This window comes from Agrilus planipennis, unplaced genomic scaffold, assembly GCF_000699045.2.
Source record: "Agrilus planipennis isolate EAB-ADULT unplaced genomic scaffold, Apla_2.0 scaffold16, whole genome shotgun sequence".
NCBI classification, from domain to species: domain Eukaryota; kingdom Metazoa; phylum Arthropoda; class Insecta; order Coleoptera; family Buprestidae; genus Agrilus; species Agrilus planipennis.
In genome coordinates this window covers 16428-28456 of record NW_020438946.1, presented here as the reverse complement: position 1 = coordinate 28456, position 12029 = coordinate 16428, and the positions used below count along the sequence as shown (strand labels likewise).

Here is a 12029-nt window from a genome sequence, read left to right as displayed (position 1 = left end):
GATCTCTTTAAATTTCGTTCGTTACTCCCAGCGTCTGTAATAACCAAAATTTTTTATAACCATGGTTCACTTCACAAAACCTATAGAACTTTCAGTGTGCGAATCTAGCTTTCACTTAACTCATCTTTTTTTACTGAACTCAATTCAAACTACTAATGAGCAAATTATATTAAACACTCTGTACATTTGCATATGATGTGACCGTTATCGTACAGTATTTCTCATTTCACATTCACCACGTTGCGGCGCTATATTAAAAATTAAAATTTTACTCACGCAATACTCTCATGTAATTTTGTTTGTTTCTTAACGTTGCTTTTTGCAATGGAATCTCCAATTTAAATTTCAAATTGCAAAAAAGTCCTTGCCTTTTAGATCGAGCTCACTACGACGGCCGCCTAGTGCCGTGTCAGGCCGAGGAAGGACCTTAATTGAGAATTTCATAAAACTTGGAACGCGCCTGCACAAGTAGAAGTATACCAGTACTGTAACTGCAACTTTAGCAAACTTGTATTAAATCTGGTATGAAGACACCACTTCAAAGGCATTATAAATGATTTAGTTATTACTTTAAGGATAATTTTACGAAACTTTCTACAAAAATCAATTTTTTAATCGAACGTTTTGTTATTTGAATTATGGTAGAGGCAACCCTAGACAAAAATGTTCAGTCTCTCAGAGTCTGAAAGCGAGACTTGAAACTGTTTAGCGTCTCTGAACGAGAGACTCGAGTAGCTCATAGAGAGATCCTCATTTCGTATCCAGACTCTGAACGAGAGACTCGAATCTCTCAATAAGTGGTGTCTTGATAGACATGTTTAAAGTTCAACATATTTCAGAGATCCCAGTCTTTCTACGAGAGACTTGAGTCTTTCAATTTTTCAGTTTTATTCATTCAGTCTCTCTGTGAGAGACTCGAATCTCTGAATTAACAATTTTATCGTTCGAGTCTCTCATAAAATACTGTGAGAGATCCATACAAACACCTAGGCAATCACTGAAAGACTGTGAGAGACGCTCTCAGAGACGCTGAAAGACTGAGAGACTGGAGAGAGACTGATAATTTTTGTCTAGAGAATTTAGAATGACATTTCTAGTTACGACGTCTATTGATGTCTACCTCTTAAAAACATTTGATGTCACTTTTTACGGTTAGAACACTAAACCATGTTTCATTGCAGTTTATTTTTAAAGTATTTAGCATCATGTCATCATTTAAGGAGTTGAGTAGGGGATAGTACTTACGTAAAAATAGGACAAGTGTTCATATATACCTAGTTGAGACGATCAATATTGACAACGACATATCTTTTTTCTTGTTTCCACTTGGAACTGTAGTCATTTGCTGCGTTTTCAATGTTTTTTTATGTTAGGAAATTCTCCATGAGCATCACTACATAGTATAAAACAAAGTCGCTTTCCCGCCGTCTGTCCCTATGTACGCTTAAATCTTTAAAACTACGCAACGGATTTTGATGCGGTTTTTTTTTAAAAGATAGAGTGATTCAAGAGGAAGGTTTATATGTATAATACATGCATAATATAGTAGGGAGANTTATGACTTCTAATTTCACGAAACGGATTAAGAGAAACGTAATTGACGGGGATGCTTCTAATTCATTTACGTATTTTAGGGGAAATCATCAAGGTTTTTGCCTATAATTGTCACAAACCTTTACATTCGTCTTAATGCAATTGAAACTTTTGTTTGTGTGCAATTTTCAAATCACCACATAGTATAAAACAAAGTCGCTTTCCCGCTGTCTGTCCCTATGTATGCTTAAATCTTTAAAACTACCCAACGGATTTTGATGCGCTTTTTTTTAAAAGATAGAGTGATTCAAGAGGAAGGTTTATATGTATAATACATGCATAATATAGCAGGGAAACACTGATAATTTTAGAGGTTTCTAATGTGATGTCGTAAATAAACACATTTTTTGCGCTTACATTGCAAACGCTGGCTGAACCCTACGAGATCAAACTAATGTACTACGATATTGTACATCTTAAAAGTGTCTATATAAAGACATTCTGTAGTATATTTAGTATGTTCAGGGGGTATTTTTTGAAGATTTCCCCTTTTCGATAATAATCTAAACAAAACAAAAATATATTTAGTATCAACATTGCACCCGTGCGAAGCTGGGGCGGGTCACTAGTTAAAGATAAAGTAAAAAGATTTAACCGAATAATAGTAAGCGATGTAGCGGTTTTAAGTTGCTTACGCGCCCAAAGATCAGGCTCGGCTTTACAGCTGTCTGCTTGGAATTATATCTTAAGACAAGCGTCTTTGCTTTCCTAAATTCCTGAAAATGTTGAACTTTCTCTAAAAGTCCGATGCTGACAACATGTTCAATTTCTTCTTATCTGTTTCTTATCTCTTTCTATTATTCAGTAATTGATGTAATGTTATTCCTTGTTCTTTATTAGTATTTCTACCTGACATCTACTATTCCCTACACTTCGTATTCGACAACAAGAAGCACTAATGGTCTGTTTGTCCCTCTGGCCCACCTTTACCCTACTGTTCATTACATAATTTGAATGACAAGTGTATTTAGGATTACAGAAATAAAAAAGTTAGCAAGCGAATTGGGTTAACAAAATGATTAAAACATTTTCAGAGTATAAAACTGGATTATCATTTTTATCACAGAAGTAATATCTGATTAAACGTAAATCTCTTTTGTTACAGGGTGAAATTGATGGGAAATCTTAACAGCAACGTTCATCTTGCGGTTCCGCTCAACATTTGATGGGAATGTTGGAAAACTAGATCCAAAATATACGTTGTACATCGAATATGAGGTACGTACCGATTTATTATACCCAACATGTATTCCATGCATATTTTGTTTTTATTTTGCGATAAAGAAATCAGGACAAATGTATTGGGCTCCTACAGGTGTCATTGACCATAGCGAAGTTCAATATTTTGGGTTCACACCCCATCAACCAAAAATCCAAAACTTTGTATGCTTTACAGTCTAATTAGTATAAAACAATATTTCACAAAGTTTTTATTAAGACACAGTTCTTTCGCTTCATAAAGGCGTCTTTTGCAATTGAAAGGTTCATTTAATTTAATCAGTTAATTACCATAAAGTAAATAAAATTTCGAATAAAGCATTGCTATTAAGAAATATGTAAAGTTAGCTATTATTTTCTCGAAAGTTCAATATTATGGGTTCACACCCCATTAACTCAAAATCCAAAATTTTACATACTTTACAGCCTAATTAGTATAAAACAATATTGTTGAAAACTTTAACAAACCTTTTATTAAGACATAATTGTTTCGCTTTATAAAGGCGTCTTTTGCAGTTGAAAGATTCATTTAATTTAATCAGTTAATTATCATAAAATAAATAAAATATCAAATAAAGCATTGCTATTAAGAAAAGTGTAGTATTATTATTTTCTCAAATTAATCTACGACCCCTGTTTTCCGCCCTACCTTCCGGTATTTTACCACAGTGTATGTAGGTCGGAGGGACTACCTGTCCACTAGCGTTAGTAGAGAATGATGCACCCAAAAGTTCTCAAGTTTTTCTATGAAGACTTATTATTTGTATTTAGGTTACGAATAACTTCCTTTTTTTCGTATTTAGTAGTAGTAAATCTTTTGTTTCAATGTAATTGTTGAAAGGCTTATAAGTGTTTCTTACATCGGCGTGATATTTTGCTTATTCTTAAAAAAAAATAATTTATAAACTAGCTCAATAATTTCAGCAAAGAATATACGACCAAATAAGTTGAAATTACTCAAGGATATTAACTTTATCAATTTACGGTTGCAAAAACGTCAAGGGTGTTTTTAAAAAATTTGGCTCTTATTATTTTTAATTTGAAATGGAATTTTTTATGTCTATCTTTCGCTTGAAGGAGGCATCCTTTAATAAAACAGCGTTTACAATAGACTGAACAACATTTTTTGAAACTTTTACTCACTTTTTGTTTACCGTTGACTGCGGATTATTAATAAGTAATGTGTCTACAGAATAGTTTTTGGTAGGTAAAGTCTATCTATTCCTTTTGGTTAATAATAATTTATGAAAAAAAAAATAACAAAACATTTTAGAAAAACTATACATACCTGTCTATTATTTTAACCCTTATTGCATAGGTAGATAATAACATGATTTGTTATCCCCAAAATCATGAACAGATATCCTTTTATTTAGCTGGTAGGATATAATTTGCAAAACACGGGAATTGTGAACGCCCCAGACGATCGTTATTTGTTTTTGTAACTAATCAGTTCCGAAGATAATGTAATTATTTGCAGCTTGGGGAACTATTACGTGCAAGTTATTACAAAATTAATTTTGATATAATGTTCTCCTGCAGTAAGTTCTAATCTGACTTATGTACGTGCAACATTTTCTTTAATAATTGTTAAGGAGTCCAAACTTCATACAATATAAAAATTCTTCTGTTAACGATAATATATTGTCTTTTTTCCTTAAGGATCTTTGGGAGGTATATCAAAATTTGGAAGAACGTTCCTCATTCAATTCTAAAACTCCTATAAAAATTACAAATCGATTCACTAAACCGTTAAAGAGTTTTTAATTTTAAAAAATTCTAATTTTACACGTCATTTTATGGAGATTCGTTAACCGAACAGATTAAATTTATTTTTAACAGAAAAAAAGCTACCAGAAATTTCAAACTTTTATAATAAGTAACTTGAACTCTGGAGAATCACTTTAGCGTAAGGTTATTCAAATTCACTAAATGGTTATCGAGGAAACAATGAAAAGTTAGCTGAAAATCTCGTTTTTACTTGATAATATAATGATAATATTTATAATTGTCTGAAATAAATGCAATTTTAAAGTTTTAATTATTATTTCAACATATTAAAAGTTTTACGCTCATTATTAATAGAGATTGAAACTAAATATTTTTTTGTTTCGAAGTTGAAATCGGGGCATATTTACTGCCAAAAGTCAGTTAAAAATGTTACATATTATTCGTTATTTCTTATTTTATTCAAAGTTTTTAGTAAAATTCCAAATTTTCTCTCAAACCGTATACTTTTTTTTTTAGTATAGATAGTATTTATTTACCTCATGATATGCCGCAAAACCTAATTAATCACGAATTTTTATTTTATGTACTCTTGTCTCCGATTGTACCTCCCAAACATCCTTAATAGCATTTCTTTATATTTAATTATGTCATTAATTTTCATTTTCAACGAATGAAGAACTAAAGTTTTGATTAGAGCAATGTATTGTATTTAGCCCTAATTAACATAAAAAAAATACTAAATTCTTATCGTTCCGTTTGAATTTGAAAAGGAAATTCCATCGCTTAGGGCAGAAAAATAGAGAATGAGTGACTGTTTACCCATTCAATGTTTTCCTGTTAGGTACTGATTATACTAAACACGACCACTCGCAACGACGTGCACCCTCACGTGTGTAACTGTTCGGGTAGCGTGTTTATATTTTATTATCTTTTTTTATTTTTATCACAAAATTGCCTTATTAAACGTAAATTTCTTCCACTGTTCTAGACAAATAAATGACCCAACATCCCTTTATGTTTTCTTCAGTCGCCCCAAGTTTTATTATCCTCACATCCTTCTAGCACATGTTTCACACATTCTACCCTCTTGTCGCATTATCGTACACCACCTGTCCTCTTCCTTTTTCTAATATTTAATCATCTACACTTATTCCCTGTCCTTAATTTTGCTGGCATGTTTATTTCCCTCCCTTTTTCTAAATACCTTAGCACCCAATCCCTTGCCAGTCCACAAAATTTCCCTTAGCTCTAACACATACCTTGACTTCTGTATTTGTCTTAGATCCTCTTCCCTTATTATTTCTCTGCATCTGTTCCCTATTAATTCCGCTATATTGATCCCCATCCCCATATTTCCACCCCACAAGACACTACATACTCCTCATCATCACATTGAATAACATCAGCCTCTACCCCAATCATATTTACATAATTTCTGACCTAACCCCGATATCTCTCCCAAAGTTTCCATCCCCCTAGCCACTTGATTGGAAATATATGTTTCATCCCTATTTTATTATCACTCAGAATATATCCCAGATATGAATAATACCTAACTTTTTCTATATCTACTCCCTTTGGTACTATTTTCTTTTTTACCTTCCCCTTTTTCCTCTTTTCTTTCCAGCTTCCAGAACCTTTAATTTTTCACCTTTTTGTTCCTGCCCTTTCTTTAATAAATACTCTTCTTGCTTTCTTACCATTTCCTTCAATTCTACAAAATTATCTTGTAATTTTTAACACTTTCCCTCATCCCCTTTTTAAATACCGAACCAATAGCCCCACACTTTCGTGGGTCAAGTATTTCACTCCCCTCCCAAACGCCTATCATAATTTTGTATAATTTCTCTAAAACCTTTACCTATTCCATATCTCCAAACCAACCCAACAATTCTATTTAGCCCAGCTTCTTTTTTCGTATTTAGCGCTTCTATCCCTTTTCAATCCCTCCATCTCTTCTAATACCTGTCTCCTTTCTACAAGTATCTTAAACTTTCCACAACCGTATCTTCACTTCCTTCTCATATCGTTTTAAAATGTTCAATCCATTCCACCCTTTTTACCTTATCTTACCACTCACGATCAGTTGTGTTTTAATACTAATCATTTTTTAACACCCCTCCTTGCTCCTCTCCGCCTTTAAATCATTTATATCTTTCTATTATTTAAGTTTGACAATGAGTTTTCTTCAAGTGCAAATCCAAAGTATTTTGCAGTTATAATCTTTTATTATTATTCGGTAAATAAACTCGTAATAATAAAACACAATAACATTAATATAAAGCGTTTATTAAAAATAATAAAATGTTCGTACATTACAACAAAACAACTAAATAAATAAGTGTATAACATGCTAGAAGTAAATAAATGTAAATAAATATACTAACAAATACTTTTTTTTCTAGACAAGCCTTCACACAACTTACCAAGTACTTCGAGGGTGTGCGTGATTTCGCGTGGTTCCAGAGTTCCTATTTGACACACGTAATCGCCAGCGTCTTGGGGTCCCACCTCCTCAATTTGTAAATTGTAACCATTAACAAGCTGCATCCGAGTATCGGGATAAACTTTCACACTCCCGGCTGATAGCACAGCAATGCCCCTCTTCCAAGCCAAAACGTATGGACCTGTAAGGAAAAACAACTATGCAATACACTTAAGGTAGTTTTCAATATTTTTACTTAATCTAAAATTGTATTGTTAGGTATCTTTGTAAAGAATAGGGTGTTCCAGGAAACAACTTCAGGCGGAAGTAGAAAAGGTAAAGGACTTTAGGTGCTATTCATGTATATGTTAAACCATTTTTGATAGCTTCGAAATTGTGATTTTCTTTTCTGTCAACTTTTTCATGAGAACTCTTTTAACAGTAGCACTTGGAATAAAACTTGAAAAACAAAAACAATAACAATTCGAAATCTATTAAAAATCGTTTGAAATACTACGTGGGAATTATTTGAATAGCCTAAAGGACCTTTATCTTTTTATTTCCGGCTGATATTATTTCCTGGAACATTGTATTCGTAAACATTTTAACATCATGTATTTATTGTAAGTCTGTATTGTACTCATACGTATATCTAAACATCATATATTTAGATAAGTCTGTATCTACTCATATAAATGTGTATATGATGTTTAGAAGTACGTTAATATAGACTTGTACAAATACATGATGTGTAGATATACGTATAAGTTTATACGTACTCATACGTATATCTAAACATCATGTATTTGTACAAGTCTATATTTACTTATAAGTATAATTTAAAATAATACATCCATATGTATATATATGTCAACAATAAATGAATGTAAACTTATTTGTATTTTCTTATAAGTCCTCTGCCTACCTATAAGTATACATATATCTGAGCAATGAAGTTCCATGTATAAAAAAAAACACGTCTTCGATAAATTTAACAATGACCCCCAGCCTCTGACCCCGACCAACCGCCCCTATATATAAGCTTGTAGACCTTAATTTATGGGTTACAATACTAAATCAAACAATATTTGAGACGCCATCTACTGATGATGGATTGAATATTATAGACAGTACTTGTCCCCCTTGAATCCCGCCCACAGACCCACTAAAATTTCCTTATACTCCGTAAAAACTTGATTTTACAAGCACATCAAACAATATTCAACACGCCATCTGCTGAAACATAATTACATCTTACACAACTACCTCTACTGTTAGTGTTTCCTGTAATTCTTTGTAAACGACTTACATTACAGAAAACACGAACATTATATTAAATAACTTATGCTTACGTAAGACAGCCACTACGTCACAATCATACAAGTGTTAGATTACAGAATTACAGATATAGACATTACATTACATTCATACAGGTCACAAAAAAACAGTTTTAAGAACAACAAATCTACAACTAAATGTTCCTTATAAAAATTAACAGGAAAAAAATTAAAAGAAGGACAATCATGCTTTTGATGGTAAAAGGGACATCGAAATAAACTTTATAAGAGAGGAAAAGCGAAATAGGATGATTATGAACCAGGAAAAATATAAAATTGGATACTTCGATACATTTTCATGCGCATGCACTACATAAAAGATGGGTATTACACATGCTAAAATATAAGGGCTGTTAATAGTTAAAGATAAAAAGATGACGTCATGGATAAGATAACTAGAGAAAGTATTTTCATTTGAGAATAACGCAGATAGACATTTAGGAATACCGTTTCTGTTTTTGTAATTATTATTGAGCTATCTGCAAATATTATAGAACATACAAAAATTACAACAAGAAATTTGTTATTATTTGAAAAATAAATTAGAATAAAATACCCATACAAAAGACATTATTTGTGGTTTTATAGCAGGTGAAAATAATGTTTTAATACCCAATCCGAGAAAAGCGTAAACATAATGTCAAAATATCGAGTAGTGAGCAAGACAAAGACTAACACTAAGACTGGGACGATGTTGCTTACTCGGTCTTAAGTCTTATTATGTTAAAGTTGCTTAAAATAGTTTAACTCAATAAATTCACGAGGAAGTAATAATTTATCGTTTATAAAATATTAATGTGAAAAATTTTCCATCCGCTACAAACAAAGGTCCTGGATTGATCTTGGTATTGCAAGTATAAAGACAGTCTTGTTATTGGTCTTCGTCTTGATGTTGATTTTGCATTTTCACAAGACTAAGACTAATTTTGGTCATCACTAATATCAACTATTAGATAAAATAGTAAAACTATTACGTAAAGATATTTGTGATATGCATTAAAAATTACAGCGGTCAAAACTTTGTAGAACTATTTTACTAGACTTTTTTTATTATTGCTCTAATTAAAATTTTTTTAAACCCAATCCGATTTTGCAAAGTTAAACATAAAATTTTCGGTTTAATGACTAGGTGTTAAAATGTTTTAATAGCGGCAGATAAACCGAATGATTTTTTCATTTTCATAATTTTCCAACCCGACAGAAGAAAGCGATATAAGAGAAATCGGCCTCGACAAGAAGACGTAGCATCTCGAGCCGGTGTAAACAATTCGCCATAAACAGGAATAACTACCAAAGACCGCTGAAATTTTATAGTCCAACTTTATAATGAGGGTGCATAAATTGTTGTTTGGAGCGTACCCAAGGGTGCGGTTTGGGCGAAATTTATCGAGGAGTATATTTCAAGAATTACAGAAACGAAAGCTGCCCCGTAGTTTAAAACTTTTCATGCGATGTGACTGCGTCATACTTTATGCTTTGTATAGGTATTATACAGGACTACAGGAAATTCGATGCAATCCCTTGGACGAGTTAAAGTAAGTCTAGTGAACTAAGGAATTTATTTTAGTAGCATGGACGATATATTCCATACCTACATTACTTTTTTAATGTAAATTTAAATTACTTATGACAGATATTTTTTAAAGGTAGGAAGGAAAGTTACTAGAGTATAAAACACAATAACACGCATAAACTAACCATACACCAAATTTTGAAATAATTTTACAACAACAGGAAGAATTGAAATCAATTGCCAATATGGAAATTAAAATAAAGTTGCGAAAAATTCAACGAAATTTGAATTACTGCTTTAGTCCAATTCTTTACAGTTAAATTGGTAAGTATACCTATTTTGCAGAATTAGAATTACAATAAGTTAAAGTAGAAAATATTTCTATTATAAAGTGAATTTAAAAAATAACATTATAGAAACTAAATATTATAAAGCATGAAATAACTAGCAACTATCTTTGATTAATTTATAAAATTTATTAATTTATAGTTTATTTATCTTTGATGAATTTATAAACTACTAGGTTTTACCCCGTGGCTTCGCTAGCGGTCATGTCCTAAATACATGTCAAAGATCATTGATGACCACATAAAATTAATTTTTCTCTCAGGAATCGTATTTTTTTTTTGGATAAAAGGTACCCTAAGTCCTTTTGTGTACCCCTGACAATATGTGTACAAAATTTCGCATTCGCATTTATAATATTAGTTGGAATAGGATTTGTAAAATGACTGTTTGTTGTCATTTAAATTACAGTTTTTTTCAAAAGATAACTTAATTTAAATCATGATTTTAATCAGCTGTTGTGAATCTAACCATTCCCGGTTTTAAACACGATTAAAAAAAAAACAAACCTTATTTTTCTCGGGCTATTACAAAATCGGTTTACACTAGCTTTTTACCGTTAAATATTACTCAGTTTTCGTATTTTCTCTATGAATTCTGAACCGGATGAAGATAAAATATTAATCTTAGACATCGGACTACGGGATATCTACAAGTTTTTAATTTTCAGTTAGCGAAGTTTATGAATGGAGAACGAACTTTCATCTGCTAGAATCTACTTAAAGTGCACCACAAGTTTATCTTGCTAAAATATATTAGATACTAAAACATTTTTTCCCTTTATTTATTAACATATTTTGTAGAGTAAAAGAATTAGAAATTAGGTTCACTTTCAAATCAAATAATATCTACACATTTCACTAATTCATATCGTTTCTTATTAAACTTTATACATAATTAGTAGGTTCTTGCATTTATTTTAATATTTTATCTTCATAAACGAGTAAGTACGTATGTGTACGAGGAGATTTTTCGTTTCCTTAATTTTTCGCGATTTAAAATATTTATCTTGGGCTCCAATTGAATTTTATTTGATCAAATAGTTGTTTGTGACTTCTGTCAAGCAGTAGTACGAGAGTGACTTGATGGTAATTGCTTCAGTCTTATGTTTGAGGTAAAAAAAGAAGAACCCGCGTTAAAAGCGAAGTTGAATTTTAAACGGCTCCACCATCAGTGAAATCAGATATTGATTTAGGAGGCTGATTTTCCGATTTTCTAAATTTAACGGATGACTAGTCTTAACGACTTCATCAATGTGCCGTCGTCTTATGTCTTCCTGTTCCTTTCGTTTTTCTTTTTTTTATTTTATTTCATTTGCATTATTTGCTTTACGGAAGGAAGACCTCACCCTCCTGTCTGGGCGATATCTTCCGCTGAGGACGAATACGGATTTAGGGGAATTACATCAAAGTTGCTACTGGCAACAGAGGATTCTGTAAACCAAATTCTCGTTATTCATGCTTTGTAAAGTAACTCAATTTCACGACAGGAACGATGATATTATATACGCAATTTGAATACATGAAATAATAATAAATGAAATATTAAACGTTTTCTTTGTACAGAATAAGAAAAATTAACTGACAAATAACTAGGAAAAGGTCACCCCGAAAGCTTCCAAAGTAACTTTATACTTTAATTTCGACTTAATAGTAAAATATGTTATTATTAGATAGCAATTCAAAAAATATTAATAAAAGAATTTTTTGAGGGAAAAAAGCTTCTGGGTGTATTTCATTCCCACCAGCCAGTGATGCTGGTGGGCGGGCAGTCCCTCCGGACTATGCCGGAAGGTAGGGCGGAAGGCCCTCTTCAGCCTGCTTTCAGGAATCGTGGGAATGGGTGGGTGGTGGTTCGGGTGAGAAAG

The 12029-nt window shown here is 31.9% G+C and overlaps 2 protein-coding genes across 2 annotated transcripts in view; one reads left to right on the top strand and one right to left on the bottom strand.

Moving 5' to 3' along the window:
• Positions 1 to 7061, top strand: part of LOC108744688 (alpha-catulin) — a 296147-nt gene extending 289086 nt beyond the window's left edge. The window contains exons 16-17 of the transcript XR_003231151.1: positions 2699 to 2811; positions 6948 to 7061. The gene's annotated coding sequence lies outside the window, so the exon portion shown is untranslated. The remainder of the gene's footprint in view (positions 1 to 2698; positions 2812 to 6947) is intronic.
• LOC108744609 (peroxidasin homolog) overlaps positions 1 to 12029 on the bottom strand; it is a gene marked incomplete at its 5' end in the record, with an annotated part of 79142 nt that overhangs the window by 54152 nt on the left and 12961 nt on the right. The window contains one exon of the mRNA XM_018480472.1: positions 6969 to 7169. Coding sequence (XP_018335974.1) covers positions 6969 to 7169 — 201 coding nt within the window. The remainder of the gene's footprint in view (positions 1 to 6968; positions 7170 to 12029) is intronic.